This window comes from Leguminivora glycinivorella, chromosome 1, assembly GCF_023078275.1.
Source record: "Leguminivora glycinivorella isolate SPB_JAAS2020 chromosome 1, LegGlyc_1.1, whole genome shotgun sequence".
Lineage (NCBI taxonomy): Eukaryota > Metazoa > Arthropoda > Insecta > Lepidoptera > Tortricidae > Leguminivora > Leguminivora glycinivorella.
The window spans coordinates 2,323,545-2,350,788 of record NC_062971.1 but is presented as its reverse complement, the minus strand read 5'-3'; the positions used below and the strand labels follow the sequence as shown (position 1 = coordinate 2,350,788).

Here is a 27,244-nt window from a genome sequence, read left to right as displayed (position 1 = left end):
CGCAAAAGAACTGCCTCGTTGCTATGTAGAGTGCGGGCCAGTACCAACCCCATCCTGGCTACTGTGACCAGCCGATATGACTCACCTACAGCGCGGCATTTTGAGTGTGTCATGACCTCATGACCGCCACTAGGTGAGTGTTTTATTGCTGTAATGTATACCTATTGCTGTATTGTTGTGTTGTCTACTTTCTGTTTTATGTTATACTAACAATTAGCTTTAAAATCTTCAATAAAAATAAATTAAAATAAACTTCTGAATAACCCAACAAGATTTTTTATTGTTGTCACCGTGCACAACCAACCTTACCTCCATCATTAAGTAATCTGCCTTTTGACAGGCCTCTTAAAACACCGCCTAAACATAATGGCGGGCAAACCTCGTTACGATAGAACAGATTAAGAGCTAAGTGCTCACTGATAATTGGTGGACGTCGAAAACTCGACACTACAAATGTATAAGATCCAGCGATGGCAGGGTTGCCATCTCTTTCAACTCTCTCTTGAGCATGATCTCATCAGGTGCCGTAGCCGAATGGTATTTCTGCGACGCGAAACGCCACCGAAACGCCGCAGATATGTAGTCTGGCTCTGGCTCTGTCGCGCCAGTACGCAAGAGCGATAGAGATATATAGACGAAAGAGATATTTATCGTTATTAAATAAATAAATAATATTATAGGACATTCTTACACAGATTGACTGAGGCCCACGGTAAGCTCAAGAAGGCTTGTGTTGTGGGTACTCAGACAACGATATATATAATATATAAATACTTAATATAGGTATATAGAAAACATCCATGACTCAGAAACAAATATCTGTGCTCATCACACAAATAAATACCATTACCGGGATTCGAACCCGGGACCGCGGCGTAGCAGGCAGGGTCACTACCGACTGCGCCATATATATTATATTTCTTTGTGTCCGACGACGGTTGGGTGGTCATATACATATATGAAAAAAAAATGGCAGATTGAAGTAAAAGCAAAGTTTTGGCCAATTTTATGACGTTACAGTTACCGTTCCACCAATTTCGATGGTCAGTTTTGTTATTCACGCTTAGGACATCATACTGAATGCATTGATACTAAATATGCCTAAGATATTTTACACATGCTTGAGCGATACTGGATTTCTAGAAAACTTCTGAACAAAATTACACCCTACTACCAAGGATAGATCTTATGATGTATCTCTAGTATTCACCACTTGTCGATTAGACATCAGGGTGCGTAGCCAAATGGCACAAACGCTCACGAAACGCTCACGAAACGAAGCGCTAGTAGATATCTATCCCTATCGCTCTTGCGTATTGGTGCTACAGAGCCGGACTACGTTTCGTTTTCGTTTGGCGTCGGAGAAATGCCATTCGGCTACGGGGCCAGGGGAAATCCCGAAGTGTTACAACCCTACGTGACGGCCAGTTAAGACGTTGCTGTTAATATCGTTCACACTAATAACTAACAAGAAGTGAACCCTATTGTAAAAGCACAAAGTAAATTAAGGGTGTTGCTACATTATCAGATTTGTCAGAATTGTCGGCTTCGCGGGGATTGTCCCGAATTTGTGTCCGGACTAATTGACGAGCAGGCCCCGTAGCCGAATGGCATTTCTCCGACGCCAAACGAAAGCGATACGCCGCTGGCTCTGTCGCGCCAATACGCAAGCGCGATAGAGATAGATATCTACTAGCGCTTCGTTTCGTGAGCGTTTCGTGAGCGATTGTGCCATTCGGCTAGCCACCCTGGAGAGAATGAACAAAAACGATGCAATACAATGTTTGGGATGGATTTCCGGTAGTCTCTTAACGGTCAGCGGTTTTGCTCGATTTGGGGATTTTATTAAACTGTCGTAACGTTGATTTTCATCGCCGTCTTCAGTTTCCCGTGATCATTACGCTTGCAACTTCGTCCAAATATCGGGATCTCTATAAAAATCAATTAAAAAGGTAATCACGGTCTATAGCCCGGTCAATATAAGTCGTTTCGATTGCATTTAATAATAAAAACTTTTTACAAAACAACCGACTTCAAAAAGAACAATGATCATCATGGGGTTCACTTCATGAAAATGCTAGTTTTCGAGAGAAACTAGTCGAGTTACTTAAGAAAACACCGAAATCACCATACTCTCTTTCTCTCTCTTTAGCCTGATTCTACCCTTCGGGTGTAGGCCTCCTTCAACATGCGCCACTCGTCACGGTTTTGTGCGATCTGGAGCCACTTTTTCCCAGCTGTCCTTTTGATATCGTCCGCCCAGCGCATCTGCGGTCTTTTTTGACGGCGTTCTTCTCCCCATGGTCGCCATTCAAGTAGTCTTTTATTCCAGGAGTCGTTTTTACGTGCTATATGGCCAGCCCATTCCCACTTCAATGTTGCTACGCGTTTTATCACATCAGTGACTTTGCTCTGTTGTCTCAACCACCTGTTCGTTTTACGGTCTCTCAATGTGACTCCAACCAATTTTCTTTCTATCGCCCGCTGTCCATACATGTGCCTTTAAAAATTGAGGAGTTCCCTCAACTCTTCATGGATCCCATCATCAGAACAGCTCCAGATTAATATGAGACCATCTTGGAGGTAGCTCCTTTCAAACAAAAAAAGAATTAATGAAATCGGACCTCGGGTCTCGGAGTAATCATGTAACATACATAAAATGAACCCGAATATATAACCTCCTTCTTCTTTATTTTATTAAGTCGGTTAAAAAGACACAGACCTTATTTAGCAGAAATACTGTGCCAGGCATAAAAAGTAATTATTTTAATGCACGTTATAAATATGGGTCGTGTGTATGTCAAGGCTTGTCTATAAAATCCTTTTGTACTGCAACAAAGCATGCTTTAGAAGCTAAACAATGGAAAATACTTCAGTGTAAAGCTCGAAAAGCTTGAAAAGCACACAGGTTTTTATAATAATAATGGAAGAACATGTGAGTAATGTAGAAATGTTAAAGATAGTATATAGTAATGTAGAAATGTTAAAGATAGGCTTGCATAGTTGCTTTATAGTACAAGTGCGAAAAAAAGTGTATCGTACGACGTTACACTCGTAACAATACATATGGCTATTTCAATTTTTGAAATAGTTGCGTATAGGGAACTTGACTGTAGTTAAAATAAAATATTATTACAATAAAGCATCAGATAATTATAAGAAAAACATGAACAGAAGTTATTTTTAAATCCAATTTTTCTTTAATAAGTCAGGTAGAAACTAGAAATATATAAAGTAACTGTTGCCCGTAACGTCGATCAATTCGATTTCATATAAATTCCATATTAGCAAGTCGTTCAAATTCGTTTTGACAGTTCTTAAAAAGAAGCTGATTTGACTAGGACGCAAGTAGCCTATTGAGCTTTTACCTAACTAGTGTGGTAACATAGCGCCATACGTTGTGTAAAATGTTAGGACCTACTGTATTTATATAAAAATTGTTTTTACATTTTAATTAAATTTGGAATATTTACCCTTTACGTCATACGCAGCTAATAAAGCAGCCATATACCTTAGGTCACTACGAAAGTTTTGAGATACTTACAAAAAAACTATTAAATTTATTTAAATATTTTTTATTACCTTTTTTTGAAAATACTCTCCATTAGCTTCTATACATCGGTTCATCCGCCTAAACCATGAGTTGAAGCATTCCCGGTACTGTTCCTTAGGAAGGTCTTCAACGGCCTGCATATAGGCATTCCGAGCGTTTTATATAATTTTATAATTAATTATAAAATTATACTTAAATATCAAGCATTTTCGGCCTACTCTACCATAACACAGTATAATAACGAGTACTATCGTACAGTATGTCCACTCCCGCTCCCCGCTGAAAGTGCCGCCCACCCCGTCTCGGTTACCTCAAAGTTACCGCCTGTCAAAAACGCGGCCTATCATGTTTCACTCATACAAGCATAGAACGCGTTCACCTACATGAGCTTAGACTGTGTGCTAGGAACGCGCCTCTATATTACGCATATTTGTACGACCTAATTAATATGTTAACTTTTGTAGTATGTACACCTAACATGTAGGTATTATTATGTAGTATCCTTTCTTTTATATAATTGGTTATGCCACTAATTTGCTATACCCTTTCAGGGTCCATGTACCTATTGTAAAATGTATATGATGCAAATAAAGAACTATTGAACTATTTGATAGTCATATTTGACTCTTATAACAGCAATTCCCGTTAAGTTTGTACATTTGGATCACGTCTCCGATTTGGATAAAAATTGGTGGGCTGATAGAGTCCATGATGCTGAGCAAGATCCGCTAGGTTTCCCAAAATGTCCTACGTAGTTTGTATGAAACCTTCCTTTTTTGTTACCAGATTTCTATACATTTTCGGTAACAAAAAAGGAAAGTTTCATACAATTAACCTAGGACATTTTGGGAAACCTAGTGGATCCTGCTCAGCATCGTGGACTCTATCAGCCTACCAATTTTTATCCAAATCGGAGACGTGATACAAATGTACAAAACGGGAATTGCTGATAAACGCATGGTGACGGTTTAAGAATTTCACCACCCCCTTTCTTCCCATGGGTGTCGTAGAAGTTGACTGTGGGATGTGGGTTAAATTGTGGCGTAGGCGAGAGGCTGGCAACCTGCAAGTTGCAATGTAACAAATTGGATTTCTTTCAACCCCTTTTTGCCAAAAGTGGCTCTGAAACTTAGTAGTTCATGTGCTCTGCCTACCCCTTTATGGGATACTACAGGCGTGATTATATGTATGTATGTATGTAAACGCATATTTGATCACCAGTGTCCGAGGTGTGAGTGGTGTGACTATAATATGGCAGCTATATTAAAAACACATTTAAAAGTTTGTTCGGAAATAGTAGAGTTGGGGAATGTATAATTGAAACCAAACATTTCACGACTCTTCTTTTTCCGAACCGACTATAAAAAGAAAAAAAATGACTGAAATGAAAAAGGAAACTAACACATGTAGTGACTTCTTTTGTGATAGGTAATGTGCATGTGCAAGTACAGTCGATGTCAAAGTCATATTTGCAAAATGGTACAGAAATTCAAAGAACTCTGGCTGCACGTGTCTAACCAGTGATAGTATTATACAGTTGAACAAGAATAGTAGATATTAAAAAGTGGCAACATCAATGTGTGAAAAACCGGGACGATGTTGCCACAATAGGCTACTTGCCTCCTAGTCAAATCAGCTTCTTTTTAAGAACTGTCAAAACGAATTTGAACGACTTGCTAATATGGAATTTATATGAAATCGAATTGAGTGACGTCACGGTCAACTCAGTTACTTTATATATTTCTACCTGACTTATTAAATAGAAATTGGATTAAAAAATAACTTCTGTCCATGTGTTTCTTATAATTATCTGATGCTTTATTTCGTGCATGGTATAAAATACTAAACTAAACACTAAGCCTAGTCTTTACAACACAGAGTTCAAACAGTCAAACATCTACTTAAAGCAATGTTATTTAGTAACAAGGCTAATGAGATGTTATATTCTTCATATCATATATCTTATTAACCAAAATAATGTTTATTAAAACAGACTCGAAACACACCAGACCACAACACAAAACGCCTCTAAGAGCGCGTTGCCATGGCAACTGGTACAAAACAAACGAAGGTTATCGTTAATAGTGTTAATTTAGCTTTGTGACTAAATTAACCATGAGTAAAAGTAAGAGTGGAGCTCTCTGGGAGGATAGGGAAGTGTTATTTGATCTGCCTTTTACGTAAGTTTGTTTGTGCTTGTGAATCTTGTGATGAAGTTTATTGTGTGTTATGTGACGAAAAGAAGTAGGTAAACAACTTTTACAGTTAGCTTTTGACTTTGTATTACATACTTACTTACTTATTGGTGTTTATTGAAAAATAGTAAAAGCTCTCTTGATTATTCGAAAACGAAGAGCAAAATTGTATTTTATCCGCAAAAGTGCAAAGTGATTTCATGCAAATTTTAACTTGATGGCCAAAGTTGGCTGTTGGAATTGGAATTCACGCCATAAAAGATAATTTTGAATCATAAATGTTAAATAAATTGATTCAATGTACTTAGGTAGGTACCTATTTGATTTAGTTTGATGTTTTACAATTAATATTTTCATAGTGTTGGTGTGGTGAAAATTGTGTGTTTCACTCGGTGGCAAAATTTGTTTGACATACGTGCCTTGAAACCCTCGCAACGCTCAATATTTCACGTTTTGAACCACTCGCTACGCTCGCGAATAATGGAATCTTTCGCTTACTCGGGTATCAACATTGGCACGTGCGGTTGCACAACTTTGATCCCTTGTAAAACAAATAACCATATTATCTACTTAAGTAAGTAAAAAAAAGCTACGATTTTGAGAAGGGTACCAGACAACAACAGAAGTTCTAAATAGACGTTATTGTATACCAAAACTTTAGATCACTTTTCCCCAACTATTCAATATACATACCTAGTAAGTACTCATTCTTGTTACAAAGTTTCTCTGCTATTGTTTACTAAATTGATACAAATTGTTCTAAATCTATTGTTCCTGGTCATGTCTTAGATTCCTTATCGGAAGATTGTTAGTACATATTTCACATATTTGGATCGTTAAGTTTGAAATACCTAATCCAGATAGATACGATGAAATCTTAATGTTTCCATTAAAGACTAGTCATAAGATGAAATTGTTAAAGAAACTAAACTTGTATATAAAGTTATTTACTAGTAATTTCATTAAAAATCCAGATAATAAAATATAGTCGACCATTCTCGACAGCTTAGTCATAACTAGTCAATTGTCGATATGTACAAACAAATTCGTGTGTGTTTTTTTAAATTAAGTGAAATCAAATTCTATACTTTTAGTTTATTTAACTTTGTAGCTATCTAAAACTACGACCAGGTGAAAAGATCTTCGACAGAATCGAACCCGTAGAAGACACTAAAGGCAACACTGGCACCAAGGGCCGTATGGTCGTCACCAATCTACGACTCATCTGGCACTCTTTATCATCCCCTAGGATCAATTTGTGTAAGTATATATGACAATAAATACCCAACAAAAACTTTTTATATTAATTGGCCTAGACTTACTAAATTTTATTGCAGGAAAGTTATCATAATATCACTAAAAATCATACCTTAGTCCTGATTTCACTTACCTTACCCCTTAGCTTTAAAAATTTTTGGTTTGGATAGATTGTGACACCAATAAAGCGATAGATAAAAGCACTAAAGGCATGACAAATATAATTAGGTACAGGCATGTTGGATGATGATAAGCGTAAGCGAAATGATAGGTCTGTGACTCATTCAAAATACACAGTCAGCCTAGGCACTTGATCCCTTTTCCATTTCAAAACCTAGAGAGAGGCCTAGGCTTAAATCTGGGCTTGAAAAGTTGGAAATACTTATTTACGTTGTATTTTTTTCAGCTGTAGGCCTGAATTGCATTATTTCAACCAGCACCAAAGTGGTGAATTCCGGTCTCCGCGGGACCACGCAAGCTCTTTACCTTTTGGCTGCGTACAGGTATTCTTTTTTTTTTTTATGAAAATAGGCAGCAAACGAGCAGACGAGCCGCCTGATGGTAAGCAGTCATCGCCGCCCATGGACATAAGCAACATCAGGGGAGCCACTTATGCGTTGCCGACCTTTGAGAACCCTAAATACCTGCTTCTTGAAGAACCCCATGTCATAGCGCAAGGGAAACACCTCAGAAGGTAGCTCATTCCACAACTTACACGTTCTGGGCAAAAACGAGCTATTCAGTCTCTTTAGTTTTCTCTCTTTTATATTTAAGGTTTAGTTATTAATATTACACCCGCGGTCGTGGCAAGCCGCCCCTTAGATGGAGAGATGACATCTGCCAACTAGCTGGCGATAACTGGATGCGGATGGCAATGGACCGACAAGCGTGGAGGAATGGAGAGGAGGCCTTTGTCCGAAGACGGGCGCTTTAAAGGCTGGTATAGATAGATAGATTAGTATTATGGCATAGCGGCTTTTGCCGATCAAAAATCGGTCGATATTAATGATAAGTAGGTAGTATGAACATGCGTACAGTCACCATCAGATATATCTAAGCGGCCGGGGCGTGCAAAAATATCTGAACACGCCTTATCGCCTTGACAATAGAGGTGTGTTCAGATATTTGTGAACACCTTGACCGCTCTGATATTTCTGATGGCGACTGTACCTACGGCCCGTACGGCTGCGTTCAGCGGCGATGACGCATAAGCGACTTCATACTAACCAGCGATTTTTGGTCGGCCAGCGCCGATTTCGCGTCGATATGTTTGGGGAAAACCTTATTTGACGTACTATAAGTGCATGGAGAAATCCATACTAGTATTATAAATGGGAAAGTGTGTGTGTCTGTTTGTTTGTCCGTCTTTCACGGCAAAAGGAGCGACGAATCGACGTGATTTTTTAAGTGGAGATAGTTGAAGGGATGGAGAGTGACATAGGCTACTTTTTGTCTCTTTCTAACGCGAGCGAAGCCGCGGGCAAAAACTAGTTATGAATAAATTCATTGATGCACTTTTCCTGCTGATACTCGTAGTACAGGTTCATAAGCGCATTATTGTAAAGCCACAGATCAAATAATACTAGTACAGATACCTAATCCCATACTAAAAATGGGCGCCGTCCTAAGTATTCTAGACCTGTAGGCTAAATTTAATCCACACTCAAAGAGCTAGATGGCGCCAGTAGCCACGCGTGGCCAACAAAACTCTTATCAGTATCCTACGTCGAAATAGTCATCAAACTGCAACATCTTGCGACATCTGTTTTAGCTTTCACGCACTAAACCTATAACGTCACATGGACGTTTAAAGTCGAACATTACTAGATGGCGTTGCCGTGCGGCTTGTATGTGTGCTCGCCGCGTACGTATAATATACTCGCTCTGTCCGCAACACATGTAAGCGGAATTGAATGAACGAGATCCGCGGCGCCCCACCCCGCGCCCCACGCCCCGTGCCCCGCGACCACGGCGCCGGCGACCTTGAGTTGAGAGGCCCCAGCCCCCGACCAAAGGATGCATTGATTTGTTAAAATTTAAAGCACTCTAAAGCAGGCGCGTAGTTAATTAGAAATATGGAAATGAATATTATTATGTAAGAAATACATAAGTATAACAATGTAGTAAACATAATGAACAAAATGTAAAGTACGTATTTGATAAAACATTTTCGAGAGTAATATTTTTATTCATAAAATTGTGCAAACACTGCAAACTTAATTTAAACTCCGAAACTATTTATTTTCTGAAACATGGTATGAAATGTTGTCATTACGTCCTTTTAAGTTAAAATATGCTTCCCGGTACCACAACATAGTGTAATTTAAAAATACAGATATAAAATTAATACTTCGCAAATAAATTACGACTATAAACACATAAAATTATTAAAACACCAAGACCAGACAATTTAAGCCTGGCGTCCACTAGGCGCGCCGATCGAGCCTTGGTAACCTTTGTTGAAAAATTTAGGTTTTTAGAAAAAAAAACGTTTAAACTCTTTTTAAGTGCCAGTCTGAAAAAATATATTCAAAAATATAAAATACATAGTTATTTGTTATACAAGAGTGCAAAGTTGTATTTTAACGGTGAGTGTGGAATTGAAAAACGAGCAAGCGAAAGTATTCTATAGTTGAACCACGATACACAACAACATTTTCCCTCACTATAGCGAGGAAAGTACAACGCAAAAAACGCGTTTATCACTGCTTCCAGGAGTTCCACAGGTGGTAAAACATATCGTCATCACTAGATTCACTATATGACTATATTCAAGGTCAAATTACTTTATCCACTAGTGGGTTTTTACCTGCTGGTATTGAAGGACAAAACGCGTGTTTCCGACCTAGCGAGGGGAAAAATGCAAAAATGTAGTGTGTTTTGGTTTGGTTTGGTCGGGGGGGGGGGGGGGGCTGATGTGGTTAATAAATAATTATATTTGTACAATAATAATGTTTTAAAATGCTGTTGCGCTTCGCGCGACGCAAGTGCGGCGTCGCGTCGAGGTCTAGGCCCACTCCGCCGCAAATCGGCGACCGAGCGCGCATTCGTGTGCGTTCGGAAATCCTAGCCAGTCGGCAATCGTCGCGTCTCATACTTCCATATCGATAAGGTTTGATTTCGCATGCATCGCATCGGTCGTGCATGTAGCAAATGTCGGAAGGATTTCAAAGGCAAAAATCAAAGATGGCGGCTTCAATGTATGGGATATCGGTCCTACATCCGATATCGGATCGGATAATGTGAAAACGCACTAACGGTTAATGCTTAGGCCGTTTTCACATTATCCGATCCGATATCGGGTGTCAGATCGACATCCTACATCCGATAAACGCTTCCGATAGTGTCGGATGTACAGTCAACCAATTGGAACCCTAGGCCACTCTACAACCATGTCAAAATGACAAGCAGTAAGAGGTTTCTTACAATCTGATTTATAACGTTACTATGACATAGTTCTACAGTGGCCTAGGGTTCCAATTGGTTGACTGTAGGTCCGATAAAAAGCATTGTTCCAAATCAATGAAGTATGATTTTGTATCAAAAAGTATTTAAAAAATGTTTTATATTTAATAATTATAAGCACCATATTCCAAATATTATATTGTAAAATTAAAATAACGGCATAAAAAATACTCAAGAGTGTCAGGCAAAATAAATAATTTTACATTCAATTGTATCTACTAAAAGATGATAAAACTAGTATCCACAATTCGGACCGATGCATTACAAACTTTTTTTTTCAATGGAAATTGTTCAACTAATTTGAATTTCGATCATTGGCAGCTGTTTAATAGAAATAGACGACATTTTTGTCACGCACACTACTACAAACGTATACCTACATTATTAACGTACACAAACAAATATTATCGGCTGACAGCTGAATATTCTACGAACACGCGAGCGGGAGCGAGGCTGCGCGATTTTGGTGACGCAATCATAGACTAAAAAGTTAACCGCGCAGATGTGCCATTTTCATTGTTCCTACTAATGTGTTTCACCTCTAATAGATTTGCGAAATATATTTATTTCAATTTGGAAAATTATTAGGTAACTACTTACTACTTTATGAATTATGTTACTATAATATAAAAAAAAAAAGTTAATTTGTTTATTGATTGGTAACAGTTATTGAGTAAAATTGTATTTTTAGCACGCTCACTTTTTGCTGTTTTCTTTGGCCTGGTCATGAAAAAAGAGAACAATGGATACCTACGCTTTGTCCAAAAAAACTGACCGCACTATATATATATTATTATATATAAGTATATATTTGTATTTTAAAAAAGAAGATAAATCTTCAAGAAAAGAGCGTACATCCATCTTAAAGGCCGGCAACGCACCTCCAACACCCCTGGTGTTTCGGGTGTCCATGGGCGGCAGTGATCGCTTACTTTGTATTTTTTAAGTTGTAAATAAATAAATAAATAATTTTGACAGGCGGAATATAATAATGTGTCACATCTGATGGTGGACTTACTACTCTACGCGTAAATTACCGCTTCGCGCACTCCGCGCATTTGTCAGCTTGTGCAGAGTTTCCGTCTGGCAACGTCGCCTATAGTACGTAGTACATATATCTCAATGAACGGAACGCACACAATCGCACCGTTTCGTTGGCAGTATACTGTAGATAGTGACAGCTCCATCTAGTGACAATATGCAATAAAATTTAGGTAGCTCGATACTGTCGCGCGCAGGTTGTTCACGTTGTTGCGTCATAGTCAGTAGCAATATATTACGTGATATTATTTCTTTGAAAATTTCTAAAATAATGCATTAAATTTGTGTTGTCATCGATGTTTGTATTTAATTTATAATGTACTTAATTTATGACGCTTCAAATACCTTTAAATCTATTTGACAAAAAAATAATAATCGTCAATCGTGACACTTAGCGCCATCTATGAGATCTATTTGGAAATAATTTTGCACTGTTCCGGATGAGACCCCATGGTAAAGCTGAGTTTAGACGTGCAAGTTATTGCTGCAAGTTTTGAGACGCAACTATATAGGTAAAAGTGAATGGCAAATATCTGCATCTCTTTCTAGCATATACTTCTGTCTCAAAACTTGCAGCAATAACTTGCACGTCTAAACTCAGCTTAATAAAGCTAAGCTAACCTTAGCGTAGTACCTACTTAATAGATACATTTTACACAGGTCGAGCCGTTATGAGTTTATCTTCACGAACTTGGCTCCGAACTGCGTGCGGCACTACACGTCCGTGGCTGGTGTACACAAGTAAGAACTTTTGCTACTTAGATATAAGCTTTAATCATTTTAGTCATCACGGTTTTTAATATTGCCAGCCACACTCGACGTGTGGTGAGTACAGTATAACCACTCTCTGCTTGGTTACCTCACAGTTACTGACGATGTTGACGACCGGTTTGGCGCAGTGGGTAGTGACCCTGCCTGCTGCGCCGCGGTCCCGGGTTCGAATCCCGGTAAGGGCATTTAAGCTCGTGTAGGTGAACGCGTACCATGTTTGTGTGAGTGAGAAATGACAGGTCGACTGTTCGCGTTTTTGACAGGCGGTAACTGTGAGGTAACCGAGAGGGGGTGAGCGGCACTTTCAGCGGGAAGCAGGAGTGGCCATAATGTACGATAGTACTCTTTATTATACTATGACTTTACTGAACTCATACAGCGATTGTCAGTCCATTCTACATATTTTATACCTACATAATCTCTAGTTATTAATTTTAAAAGTTCTCATAGACCTTCAAAAGGAGCATAATATCCAAAAGGAAAATATTGTCAAAAAATACAAAAGACGTTGAAATTGGAATCGGTATTTATTATATCCAAGGACAAGGAAAGCGTCTCCAGATATTCTTTGAGTAGTGAAGTCAAACAAACAATCTGTCAGGAACAGGGGTATTCGTATAAACGCCTTTTGTGCCCTACGTTTACTTACTTGGACGTTTTTAGGTAAGAAAGAGATATTTTCTGTTTTGTAAAAAGTGTGTTAATAATTTATTTAGGCCCACATGCACCAACCACTTAACTCAGGGTTAACCCTCGGGTTAACCCACCATTTTCGTTGGTGCAAGTGGCCCTTAGGCCCACTTTCACCAACCACTTAACTCAGGGTTCGTGGGCTGTCATCTGTCAAATTCCGTACAAAATGGTGGGTTAACCCTCGGTTTAACCCACCATTTTCGTTGGTGCAAGTGGCCCTTAGGCCCACTTTCACCAACCACTTAACTCAGGGTTCGTGGGCTGTCATCTGTCAAATTCCGTACAAAATGGTGGGTTAACCCTCGGGTTAACCCTCCATTTTCGTTGGTGCAAGTGGCCCTTAGAAGAGTAAAAACATAAACGAGTGATGATAAATAAAAATACGGCCGAAGAATAGTATATTGTGCAACAAGGGAGGTAAGGGGGTCGATTTTGTCGACGAGTGTTATTAACTCGCGACAGCCGCAGGCTGGAGAGAGCAATAGACAGTATAGACACAAGTTTACAAAATCCTTACCTCCTGAGTTATATTTTTCATCACATTTGAGAGGAAAACACAGAGAAAAAAAATCATAAGGCAAAACCTTCAATGAATGGCGGTGTTGTACTGCCCGTTGCTATGGCAACGCGATCAAGCGCAAATCGAGATGGCCGTCACAATTTCCTGCCAGATTGCAAATTATAACGATTTATCTGCGTGAAATTTCCAAAATAAATTTAAAATACACTGAAATTATTGTAAAACATAAATAAAATGCAATTTTTATGTTACCGTATAATATTTTTTACCTGTCACTGCAATGTCACAGTTTCGTTTTCTTTCATCCCCTTATTTACCAAGAGTGGCACTGAAACCTGAGTAGTTTCATGTGCTCTGTCTACCCCTTCATGGGACGCAGGCGTGATTGTATCCTATGTATGTATGTCATAATATTTTTTTAAATTTTAGTTGTGCAAAAAATATCCTTGGCTGATTGAAACATCCTTTGCCTGAAGTATTCGGATTGTATTAATTTTTAAAACTAAATCCATTACTCCCTTGGGAATAAAATAGTACATTATTCTTCAGTACACGTAGACGAAATGAGACCTTTAAACAGCAAATGTGATGAAAAATGTTTTAAATCGACAGTGTCGCTTAACTTCTTATTAAGCTAATAGCTTATAAGGGATCATCCACATATTACGTCACACCAAATTTCAGGTTTTTGGACCCCTCCCCCCCCTATGTCACGCTTTTTTGTATCCCTTTAACAGGGATTGTCACATTTTAGTATGACCCCTCCCCCCCTTACACTGTGACGTAATATATGGATGACGCCTAAGTAATTTGTTAAATTTTAAGATCCTATGTACATGACTTTTACAAATAAACATCTTATCTTATCTTATCTTATCATATCTTCAAAACTGGGTAAATCGAAGCGAACTTATCGATATAACAACAATGAAGATTATTAGATTAGGGAAAAAATATTTTTGATATAAAAACTCCATACTTAATTAGTAGGTAAGTATTTAGTTTTGCTGCATAAATCGAATGTCAGCTTATTGGTATCCCTGAAGATTAATATTAATTTTAAACAGCATTGTTTCTACCCTTTAAAAATCTTGATACCTATTACAATTAAAAATGAACGTTTTAAAAAAAACGCCTTCAAAAATAAGCGCGTTAGAAAACACGGAGAAACTAAAAAGCAAAAAATAATAAACCTTTGAATTCCATTCAGATTTCTTATCGAATTGCAATAATCTAAGCATCCAAATTATAACCAAATCAATTATTTTTGTATATATTATAAGTAGTGAAAGAATTATCCTTTAACTCCTAACCATTGAGGAGTTGACCTTCTACACTAAAAACATTACATGTGCCTATAACATTTGAAGAGTTCCCTCAATTTCTCCAAGATCCCATCATCACCCCGACTTGGTGCCAATGGGACCATCTCGAGGTTATACCCTTTTTTTTTTTTTAATCTTATTTATTTTATAAGCCATACATCTAGTTTGATTAAGTCGGCTTAAAAATAACAAACTTTAGGTATTACCTAAATCAACAGTTATTGAAATTACATTTTAAACGTTGGTTTAACAGGATAATTAACTAAGGATTACTTTTATAATATTCAAATCTAAGGTCTAGTGACTGTATCATGAAACTCAAAAATCTACCACTATATTTAGTAGTGAATTCTGAGCTCAAGATTTGATGAAAGAAGAAGAGGAGTTCCCCGCAGAGCACTGAGTTTCCTTTAAGAGGTCCAGCCTTGGTTGTTCGTTGATTGTACACTCGAGAACTAAGTGGAGGAGGTCCTCCTCTCTCTCACACCTTGAACAATTTGGATCATCTCTTTTCTTCATTATGAAGTTAAATTTGTTAAGTGGGATGTGATAAGTTCGGGTTCTGAAGCAAATAACTAACATTTTTCTGTTAAGGTTTCGAGAGGCAAACCAAGGTGAGCGCGGTGGTTCGCTTACAATGGTTCTATACCAGATGCCTTTGTTTTTTGAACACTCATTGAAATAAGATTTAAATTTGGTGTAAATGTCGGTTTTCACTTTTGAAAGATGATCAGTGTAGTGCGGTACCGTATCGAGGGGTATGCCGTTCTGTAGAGCCTCAGATGCAAGGGAGTCAGCTACCTCGTTACCCCTGATGCCGACATGTGAAGGAATCCATTGTAAACGAACTTCAACCCCGTTACGTATCAATCTATGGATACATTTAATAATGAGGTAAGCTTCGTATCTACCGACACTATTGCCCTTAGCACTTCCCAACAAATGTTGTAGACTGCTCTTCGAGTCCGTAAATATTACAATTCTACGGTATTTTGTCGATTCCAAGTAATGTAAAGCTTCACTGATTGCCAATAATTCAACTCCCATTATGGGAATACATAAACTTTCAATAAGAAATTTTGCCCCAAAACTCGCCGCTTCATCGTAAAAAGCGCAACTGGAACCGTGCTTTGTTTTGGATCCGTCTGTGTAAATTTGTATGTGATCTAAGAACTGGATGTCTATCATGTCTTCAGTACGTTGCTTGAGATCGTGAATGGGTAGTTGAGCTTTAGGTACTTTAACATTGCTCACTCTGTGCACTATGATTGAATCCCAGGGGAGTGTCTTAACATCATACGAAAGCGAGAACTGAGGCAAAACTTCACATTTTGACATAGGAAGGCTGGAATACTTTCTGAAACTCTCAAGCAACATTGGAGGATGATTTTTGCGCCAGTATCTTGTGCCCGATTGTAATGTGTTTTCTAATGTTTCTAATTGTTTCCTTAAATAGTCGGATGTTCTAGAAGAAAGTTTCAGGAAGTATTTGTCACTTAAATATGTTCTTCTAAGATTTAAGGGTGGAATGCAAAGTTCGGTTTCCATTGCAAAAATTGGGGTGTCGCGAATAAAGCTTCCACAAAGACGGAGACATTGGTTCTGGATTACATCCAACCTCTGAAGGAGTTTTGAGTTTGCGTTACCGTAAATTATACATCCGTAATCAAGACGAGATCGCACCAATGCCAGATAGAGCCTTCTTAAGTGAATCGGATGGACACCCCACTTTGAGCTGCTTAGCGAACTGAGGATGTTAACGTATGCAATACACTTTTGGGCAGTTTCCGAAATGTGTCGAGTCCAATTTAGGCGACTGTCTACCCAAACACCCAGAAACTTTGTACTGTTAACAACCTCAATTTCAGTGTGATCTACACGTATATTAATCTTAGGTACATTATACTTTCTAGTGAACACGCAAAGTTTAGTCTTTGACAAAGAGATTTCTAGTCCGATCTTTGCTAACATTGCTGTAAAGATGTGAAGACCTGATTGAATGTTACTAGCACAGACATCGATGCTTTTGTTAATACAATAAAGAGCAAAATCGTCGGCATACTGTGAGATCTTAACTGTCTTGACGAGTGTGTTGCATAACTCAATTGTGACTATGTTAAATAAAATAGGTGACATGGGATCACCTTGAGCTAAGCCTTGTCTGCTAATTCGTGTTATTTCCCTTCCATCTTGTAACCTGTATATCAAAAACCTCTCTCCTAAAAATTCTCTAATATATCTACACAATAGCGGATCCACGTCAAATTTAAGTAAAGAGGTTATAAGAGGTTCAATTGCCACATTATTATAAGCATTGCTTATGTCTCCGTAAGCACATAAAACGTAGTCCTTGTTTGTAAACGCCAATTCTGTGTCTACAATAAACCTACTAAGATTGTCTTGGCATGAGAGTCCGCGACGAAAACCCAAAGTACTATCATTAAATAATTTTTTGCTTTCGAAATGGTATTCGAGGCGACGAGTTATCATTAAATTAAAAGTCTTACAAAGGCAGTTAATAAGCGAAATAGGACGATATTTAGTAGTATCAGTATTTCTTTTTGGTATGGCTATAAGTTTGATGCGACGCCACTGCGTTGGTATCTTACCTTGTTTATAAATTGTGTTAAAAATGTGTAGGAGAAACTCTTTTGCATTATCCGGCAAATTACTAATCATAGAGTAAGTAATGGAATCTAAGCCCGCCGAAGTATCTACTCTTTTAAGAATAGAATTTAGTTCTGAGAATGTAAAAAGAGTTGGATTGCAATCATTAAAAATAAAATTTAAGGGCTGAAAGGGAACGCTATCAGGGGTCAGTTCTGTTACAAAGGGAACTGCGGCACTTTCTGGCAAGTAGTCTTTAGGACTTCGGTAACCTTTAAGCCATCTAAGTTTTCTCCAAACCTCACTGCTAGGCGTATTGCTGTCTATATTTTCACAAAACTGTTGCCAGGAGTTTCTTTTTGCAAGTTTAATTAGTTTTCGAGCAACAATTACCTTTTCTTTGTAAATTAAATAGTTTTCTACTGTGCGTGATTTCCTAAAGTGTTTTAGAGATAACCTTCTCTCAGCTACTGCCTTTGATAAATCAGGATTCCACCAGGGTTTTGGCTTGAATTTGTTAGGATTAACGCCGATTTTAATATAAGGAATGGTTTTGCTAGCGCTATCCTCAATTATCTCTATGAGTTTATCGTAATTACTTTGTACGTTATCTTCAAAATGTAAACCCTCGCATGAAGATTTAATATGTTGTCTATACTCTACCCAGTTGGCCTTCTTGATGTTTCTTTTAAATTCGGAACTATCTGGAAAGCTATCAAACGTTTTAATAGAGATAATAAGGTGATCACTACCAAAAGACTCTCTAGTGACGTTCCAATCAAAGTCGAGCGAGAGATCAGCACTACAAAAAGAAATATCAGGTGCTGTGCACACTACACTATCATTGAGCTTGGCGCAGCGGGTAAAATCTCCATTGTTAAGATATACATAGTTATGTTCTAAGCTGGTGTCTGACAAGAGCCTACCCCGTGTATCAGTTGTGTATGACCAAGCCGTGTGATGAGCGTTGAAGTCTCCGACTACAAGAGTTTTCTCAGAGAAGTGACCGAAAAGGTCCTGATAGTCCTTAACGCTCACTGAAACATTTGAGGGAGAATATACACCTATGAGGTATTGGAGTTTATTACTATTAAGGATTTCAAGGCATAAAACGTCAAAATTATCATAATTTCTTGGAAGAGGCTTGAGAGTGCAATTTATAGATTGGTGGACCAGGATAGCTACGCCTCCATAACCATCTGCTCGATCTTTTCTAAAGATAGAATAACCCGACAATGTAATATGTTTTTCACATTCCAGCCAAGTTTCAGAAAGAAAACATATATGTACTTTTTCGTTGTTTAGATATGAGTCTAGTTCACTTAATTTTGGAAGTAAACTTTGACAGTTCCATTGAATAATATTGAGCTTGAAACGTGTAGTCGAGACCATAAAAAAAGAATAAAGAGAAAAAAAAGAAGAAAAAAAAGGAACGAAAGGTAGCTTACCTACTAATTTTTCTTAGTTTCTCCCTTGTGAGATAATAGTTTTAGTTTACTTACGATGCGTGAGATTCTGTTCTTAACACTACGACATGCGATGTTAGGTATCAAGTCAGTAAACATTTCAATCAGGCCTTCAATTTCTTTTGTGTAACTGTAAGTGATATCTGAGATGTCTTTAACTCCGTATGTGTCTATGAGATACTTTTTAACTTGTTTTGCAGATAGTGGGTACGTTTTGGCGGAATCGATTATAAAGTTGGCCAAGAGATCCCAGTCAATTGATTCCAAATCACTGTGATGTGTTTTTTTCGGTTTCTTTACACTCTTGGATTTGTAGACTTCGTCTGAGCTAGACTGGGAAATGTTATCAAAGTCCTCATCGCTGTTTTCGTTGCTCGATGCGCTTTCATCGTTTGTAGCTCCGCACTCCATGGTATCCGTGTTTGTCGAAGATTCCGTGGGCGGGTGTGGACGCTTGAAGATTTGTGTCTCCGCAGCATGTGTCTCATCCTGTGTATTTTGGCTAGAAGCGTTTGTGTCGTTACTGTTATCTGGGCATTTAGAAGCAACGTGACCGTCTTTTTTGCATATAAAACAGGTCATAGTGTCTGATGAAAAATAGATCCAATAATTCGTATCTTCAAAGTCAACAGATATTTTCTCTGGGAGTCGGGTGAAATCTTCAGGTGCGACGTAAACTTGTCTTCGGAAGCTTAGAATGTGATTATAGCCCGTTTCATTGAGACCAGCACGGAGAAAAGAGATGGGCGACTGTGGCGTGATATTCATTTCTAACAATTTCTTTTCGATTTCAGTGTGTGGTATAATGGGGCACACGTTAGATATGATGATACGCTTGTTTCTACTGATAAGCGGTCTGATGGGTAGTTTTTGTTTTTGAATCGTGACATACTTTTTGTTATCAATGATTTCATCAGCGATTAACTTTGAGGAAAGGTAGATACAAATTCTATTGTTTGCTATTCTTGACAAAAAACGGATTTGAGATGGATCTATTATTTTGCCTAAAGCCTGGGCGTAGTCCTTTATTTGAACGTTTTCAATAGCATCGATCACGATAGCTTGATCTTTTTTGGAAACGTTGTTGTTTGTGTTACTGTAGAATAACTGGGGGGTTGAGGGGACATTTTGTTTGTTTCTGTAGTCAGAAACGTTACGAGTTTCTATTATTGTCACTTATTCGTGGAAAAGAAATCCGATTCCATCCTTCGACACTTTTAGTCAATGAGGGTAGATATGGCACTCGTGAAAAAATAATTCACTACCGCGCGTAGATAACGACCACTCTCGCTGACAGGTCAACGAGTACTGTGAGGTTATACCCTTTCGATTAAAAAAAAAAAAAAAAAAAAAAAAAAAAAAATTGAAAATCGGTTCACGATTCCTGGAGATATCGGTTAACATACATACAAAAAAAAAACATTCAGTCGAAATAAGAACCACCTCGATTCTTTTTTTGAAGTCGGCTAAAAAGGGTTCTTTTGCAGGGCGTACACAGCTTCAAGGCCGTATCGAGATCTGAAGCTGCGCAGTGCCATCATACATAACAAGCAGCTCAGGATACTGCCGTTAGAGAGGGTAAGTACTTCTCAGCATCATCAACAGACTGTGTACGTCCTTTTCTAGTAACGACCGGTCTGGCGCAGTCGGTAGTGACCCTGCCTGCTGCGCCGCGGTCCCGGGTTCGAATTCCGGTAAGGGCATTTATTTGTGTGATGAGCACAGATATTTGTTCCTGAGTCATGGATGTTTTCTATGTATATAAGTATTTATATCGTTGTCTGAGTACCCACAACACAAGCCTTCTTGAGCTTACCGTGGGCCTCAGTCAATCTGTGTAAGTATGTCCTATAATATTTATTTATTTATTTATTTAGAACTATAATAAAATAGTACATTACGATACATGTGCGTAAAAAAGGAAGTTCGAAACGAGTGTCATATAATGAGCAACTTCTCGCACTAGTGCGTAAAAAAACACCATCTGTACTGAAAAAACATTATTAGTAACAATTTAAACTTACAAACTATGTTAGTAGATTCATAATATATATATCGCAGGGAAATGGCCAAAACAGAGATTTGATCAAATCTCTAAGGGATTTGATCAGATCACGCAGAATGTCAAAATGGCGAATCCATTTCATCATTTCTCTAGAAGATTTCAGTTATTTGACTAAATCCCTGACTCTGTTTAGTGAGATCACAAAATCGGCCAATAGACACGCCACGTTTTGTCATTTTACTAGATTTGTTTAGGGATTTGATAAAATCCCTGAACCACGATAGTGAGTTGACGAAACGAACTCAAAAAGTCAACTAGTTTTAACATTTCCCTAAACAAATTTAGGGAAATGATACCCCCCCCCCCCTACACGTAAAGTGGGGAGTGTTTTTTTTTTTAATTCAACCCTAACGTGTGATAGATTGTTGGATAGATATTTAAAAATTAATAGGCGTTTACTAGAATCGTTTTTGATAATGCTCATAATTTCGAAAATAAATCTGCTAAAGTAAAAAAAAAAATGTGTGTCCCCCCTCTAACTTTTGTGCCATAAATTTAAAAAATATGAAAAAAATCACAAAAGTAGAAATTTATAAAGACTTTCTAGGAAAATTATTTTGAACTTGTTAGATTGAACAGTTTCTGAAAAAAAATACGGGAAACTCCGGAACCCTTACACTGAGCGTGGCCCGACACGCTCTTGGCCGGTTTCTTGATATCAATAAGTGGTTCCCCCGTGAGGTGACGAGTTAAGATTTTCACTACCCCTTTCCTCTCGTGGGGGTTGTAGAATTCCACTAAGGGATCTAGGTTCAATGTGGTGTGATTGTGAGCGATTGAACATGCAACTGTCACTCTAATACCATTTTTTTTTCAACCCTTTACAGTTTACATGTGCTCTGCCTAGCATTAGGGTTCCGTAGTCAACTAGGAACCCATATAGTTTTGCCATGTCTGTCTGTCTGTCTGTCCGTCCGTCCGTCCGTCCGCGGATCATCGCAGTGACCGTTATCACTAGAAAGCTGAAATTTGGTACCAATATGTATATTAATCATGCCGATAAAGTGGTAAAATAAAAAGTGGAAAAAAATGTTTTGTAAGGGTACCTCCCCCCCCTCCCCTACATGGGGACTGATCTTTTTTTTTCATTGCAACCCCAACGTGTGATATATTGTTGGAAAGGTATTTAAAAATGAATAAAGGTTTACTCCGTTTACTCAAATCGTTCTATTCTCGGAAATAATCGCTCCTAAAAGAAAAAAATCTGAAAAGTAGAACTTTATAAAGACTTTCTAGGAAAATTGTTTTGAACTTGATAGGTTCAATAGTTTTTGAGAAAAATAAGTAAAACTACGGAACCCTACACTGAGCGTGGCCCGACACGCTCTTGGCCGGTTTTTTGGAATACCTACAGGCGTGACTTTACGTATGCTGTATGTATATAAAATATTCTCTTCCAGATTTGTCTGAACGAGCACAGCATCTGGAACTTATCCAGCGAGTCGGGAAACTTGGGCACTATGGTGGTCACTAACGTCAGAGTCGTGTGGTACGCGGACATCAATGAATCCTTCAACGTGTCGTTACCCTACTTGACTATTGACAGTGTAAGTATTATTTGTTTGGTGTTTAGTTTTAAGCAAAGAGGATCGAGTATTAATAGAGTTACTGTTAAAGTAAAATGTCTAAACACAGTGCATAGACTGCCATCTCTCGACACAGACTTCAAACTTTTGAGACTCAGTTTTGACAATTTGACCCATATTCTTAGCTTGATATGTATTAAAATGTCAAATATTAATATTAGCGCCATCTAGCCGAGCGTCCCCCAAATGTGTAACGCCATCTAAGCCACCGTACCTTTTTCTTTAGGCCAGCCTGCGTATGGTTGGGTCATGGGTGGGGCAAATAGGAAATAGCTAGGCGACGAACAAGTCTGGTACCGACTACAAAAATAATTGATTTGTTTATAATTTGGATGTTTAGATTATTGCAATCCGATAAGAAATCTAAATTCAAAGGTTTATTATTTTTTGCTTTTTAGTTTCTCCGTGTTTTGTAACGCGCTTATTTTTGAAGGCGGTTTTATTTTTTGTTAAAAAGTTTTATCCGTCTATTACGGAGTTACATGTTTTAAGGTTTAAGAGTTCTTTGGTTTTAAGGTTTCAAACACAATACCTGTATTGTTTCTTGAATAGGTAAATATATGAGTATGAGTAATTTATCATGACCTTACTTGACTAATGAACTGCAATAATTTGGGTATTTGATTGGTATAAGAGGTGGTCACAAACGTCAGGTTTGTACTATCAACTGCAAAAGTGCGTGGCGAATTTATCAATGAATTCATTCCTAATTTCACCATGCACTTTTGCAGCTGATAGTACATTTCGCGGGCAACAACGATTACTGTGGTATCTTTACCATACTTGACCATTGACAGAGTAAAAAAATAATATTTTGTTGGTATAAGTAAGGGTGGTCACCTATTGTCTATCTATCTACGATAAAATTAGGTAAACTTACAATGTAACTTCCAGCAAGAAGTGTTTTCAATCCGAAGTCAGTTATAAAATTGTAAATGTCCGACATGTCACTATATTCACTATCAATCACATCAAAATCACGCATAGATCCGCCACAAAACACCATGATAATTTGAACACATTTGACTTATATTGACCGGGATATAGACCAGTCAATTTTCCGTGATCATGACGCATGCAACTGCGTCGAAATATCGGGAGCTCGACAAAAATCAAAAAGATAATCACGGTCTATATCCCGGTCAATTTAAGTCTAATGAATAATTGAACACATTTTCCAGTTTCCACTAAGTAGGCACAAACATTTATAATTAATAATTCTTCGAATTACAAAGATCTACTCGCACTGACATTCAACAAACAAGACGGATTTCATATTTTTTCTAAAATTCTAAAGATGATAATGGAATCATGCGAGGTTGTATAGCAAAATTTCAGGAACTCGACAAGACGCGTAGAGGTGCCTACAGGCAGCGCCGGCCCGAGCACTCGATCAGGGTAGAGCGAGTTTGAGTTTCGGCGCCCTTGGGAAGAAGTTGTACAACGTAGATAAAAAAATCGCGAGCGTAGCGAGCGCGAAATTTTTTTCATAGTAATGCCGTAATTTGAAGAATAACGCTATACAGAATTTATGGATTTCATCATACAGAGTAGGAAAGGGACAAGGGTTAAACTTTTTCAGTCGCACCCTAATATAGTGACGTGAGGCTGAACGTGGATATCATGTCATGTACATAAAATAACAAACAAGATGGAGTACTATTAGTGGCCAAGTCAAGAAAGCAGATTTGAAATGAAAACGCGAGCGTGGAAATTTCCTTATTGGTAACGTTCTAAAAAAGAGAAGTGACATAAATAGTAAGCGCGAGCGAAGCGAGCGCGATTTTTTTTTTCCTATTGACGCAATTTATTGAAACTCAATCCGCTAGCGGGGAAGCAGCAGCGAGCTTCCATGCTTTGATCACCTGCAGAGCTGCGGTCTTTGAAATATTTTGGGGTATTTTGACTTCACAGGGCGCCTATGTTCCCAACTTTTAGGCCTTATATTTCACCATCGCTATTATTTTTATAATACTAAGAGTTATAATTAAGATGTTAACTGCGAACTTGATCGTCACCGTCGGGATGCCCATTTCGGTATTTTGCCACTAAGTGCCCTTCACTTACAAAATTGCGCCTCTCTGAGACGTTTTGCGCCTTTGGCTTTATGAGGAACTCCGCTTTGGACTATCAGATAGACTCATATTTTTGCATTTGGATAACGACGTAACTTTGTCGTTCGGCCGCACAACAATGTGGTTCGTCAAGGGCTAGAATCCTCCATTTACGGCGCCCTAGCAACAGCGCCCTTATGATATGTGGTGCAACTTTCCACTTAATCTAAATTACAAATCTAGATTTTCAATAGCTGGATTCATTCCCGACTCCTCTCGTAATTTTGTGATATGTGCGCGTCCACGCAATGTATATTTTTTTTGTATGGAATTTTCCACATTCTCGATTTTGGCGCCCCCTTACCATGTGGCGCCTAGAGCGGCCGCTCCACTCGCTCTACCCTTAATCCGGCCCTGCCTACAGGATTACTCCAATACCGAGAAGAGCACTTAGGCATATACCTCTAATTGCTTTAATGCGCGTTTAATAATGATAATTTAGCTTACCTATGCAGTCAAAGGCCAAAGATAGAAAGATAACTGTAAGTGCATTTTCACATTATCCGACCCGATCGGATGTCCACGGATATCCATATATTTGAGCCGCCATTTTAGATTTTTGCCTTTGAAATCCTTCCAACACCGATATCCGTTGTAGGTTACGGTGACCGCTTTCCATCAGGCGAGCCGTATACCTGTTTGCCACCGACGTGGTATAAAAAAAATCAAATCAGTATGATAGCTGGCCCCGTAGCCGAATGGCATTTCTCCGACGCCAAACGAAAGCGATACGCCGCTGGCTCTGTCGCGCCAATACGCAAGCGCGATAGAGATAGATATCGATACGCCGCTGGCTCTGTCGCGCCAATACGCAAGCGCGATAGAGATAGATATCTACTAGCGTTTCGTTTCGTGAGCGTTTCGTGAGCGATTGTGCCATTCGGCTAGCCACCCTGTTAGGCTGTTACGCGTCGTCGTCGCTAAGGCTCCGCGCACACGGGCGACAAAGTTGCTCGGCAACTTTCGTATTTGTATGAAAAGTTGCGTCGCCTCGTGTGCGCACCTTCATACTAGCCCATAGACCGAGCGACGGAGACAAAACAGTTTTGTCGCCCGTGTGCGCGGAGTCTAAACGCACGCATTTTCATAGGTTGATAGGTTTGGAGAAACCCTGAGAGGAGTATAAGTTTAGAATAAATTTAAACTTTAACTGCAATTTTTTCAGATCTCCACCCGTGACTCGAAATTCGGCGAGGCGCTAGTGATAGCGGCCCGTCAGAGCAGCGGCGGCTACGTCCTAGGTTTCCGGGCTGACCCGAAGGAAAGACTACACTCTTTGAGAGACGAGCTGAAGGAATTACACAGGGCGTACAGCGAGAGACCTGTGTTTGGAGTTGAGATGAACTGGAACGAGGTTAGTATTTTCTTGACATCGGTAGCAACATTTCTACAGCTTGGCAAAAAAACTACCCTTTTTGTATAACTTTTTTTTTAACATAGCAACATTTACTTCTCGCATATTACAGAACTACCAAAAAGTTGCTACATGCAAAGCGGTTTAAATAGACGGTGGCGCCCTTATTATTTTCTATTCTTTTTTGCCAGACTGTAACATATCGCCATCTTCACAAGCCATCGAGATTTCCTTGAACTATCACATGTTTTCTCTAACATATTTTTTACTAAATTAAATTAACCCATTCTACAACCTAAAAGTTCTAACACACGACTGCGCCCCACAAAGATCATCAACATACTTTCCTGTAAGTGAAACATTTCAAAATCACTGTTCGGTGCGGTCGTGTATTAGCTACAATCAAGCAAATCTTGTCACTAAGGGTGCGCGCCCACGGGCGACAAAGTTGCTCAGCGACTTACATATTTGTATGAAAAGTTGCATCGCTTCGTGAGCGCACTTTCATACTAGCCCATGGTCGCAACAAAAAGTCGCCTCGAAAAGTCGCCCGTGGGCGCACCCTCTAAAACAATGCGCTAAATCCAAATTGTCTATGGGACGATGAACCTTCTCCCGACATTTTTCAAATTTTCCGCCTTTTTTAGCGACAAGATTAAATTTGTTGTCTTGATGAGAATACATTTTTTGTCTATAGCAACCCTCAGAACCGCCAAAAGACGACATCGAAGAGCTTCAAGAAATCGGCGAGCCCCGGGGCGAGATGGGCCCAAACCTCTACCTGGCGTCCCAGCTGGCTCAGAACAAGCCTGATGGTGAAGTACAGCCGGTGTACAGCTCGTATCTCGGCCTGGCTATAGAGCCCTTGAAGGAGGGATTCACCTGAAAAGTCTCTTTGAAGTGCAGACTAGCTCTTCATAGAACTAAATCAACTAATCACATTTGTTGGTTACTTAGATAGATATTATATGATGACCTAATGTAGGTACTTAAGTTTGATGAATCCACAAAATGTTTTTTGATTATTGATGATAATTCTATGTATATTATATGGTTTTCTTATGAAATCACTTTAATTTTTTTTAATATTACGCCATTTTTGCAATTTCCTATTACATTTTTTTTGTAGTTAGCCACCTTTTTCTACAAAGTTAGTGTAACTGTGCTAAAACACGGCCGTACCCAGGACCGCACCTCCACAAAGTCATCCCATTACTATCCTGTGAATGGGA

The 27,244-nt window shown here is 38.7% G+C and overlaps 1 protein-coding gene across 1 annotated transcript; it reads left to right on the top strand.

Moving 5' to 3' along the window:
- Nucleotides 1-29: 29 nt before the first annotated feature.
- Nucleotides 30-26,937, top strand: LOC125231527 (Bardet-Biedl syndrome 5 protein homolog). The gene is made up of 9 exons (XM_048136992.1): nucleotides 30-133; nucleotides 5,547-5,733; nucleotides 6,860-7,008; nucleotides 7,412-7,508; nucleotides 12,172-12,252; nucleotides 20,381-20,471; nucleotides 22,359-22,505; nucleotides 25,824-26,012; nucleotides 26,710-26,937. The coding sequence occupies exons 2-9, from the start codon at nucleotides 5,669-5,671 to the stop codon at nucleotides 26,896-26,898; spliced, it is 1,008 nt and encodes a 335-aa protein (XP_047992949.1). The 5' UTR covers nucleotides 30-133; nucleotides 5,547-5,668; the 3' UTR covers nucleotides 26,899-26,937.
- The last annotated feature ends 307 nt before the right edge of the window (nucleotides 26,938-27,244 follow it).

Coding starts and splice junctions, on each gene's coding strand:
- LOC125231527 (XM_048136992.1), top strand. CDS start 5,669: ATGAGTAAAAGTAAGAGTGGAGCTCTCTGGGAGGATAGGGAAGTGTTA. Junction 5,734..6,859: donor TTATTTGATCTGCCTTTTAC/GTAAGTTTGTTT, acceptor TTAACTTTGTAG/CTATCTAAAACTACGACCAG. Junction 7,009..7,411: donor ATCCCCTAGGATCAATTTGT/GTAAGTATATAT, acceptor TATTTTTTTCAG/CTGTAGGCCTGAATTGCATT.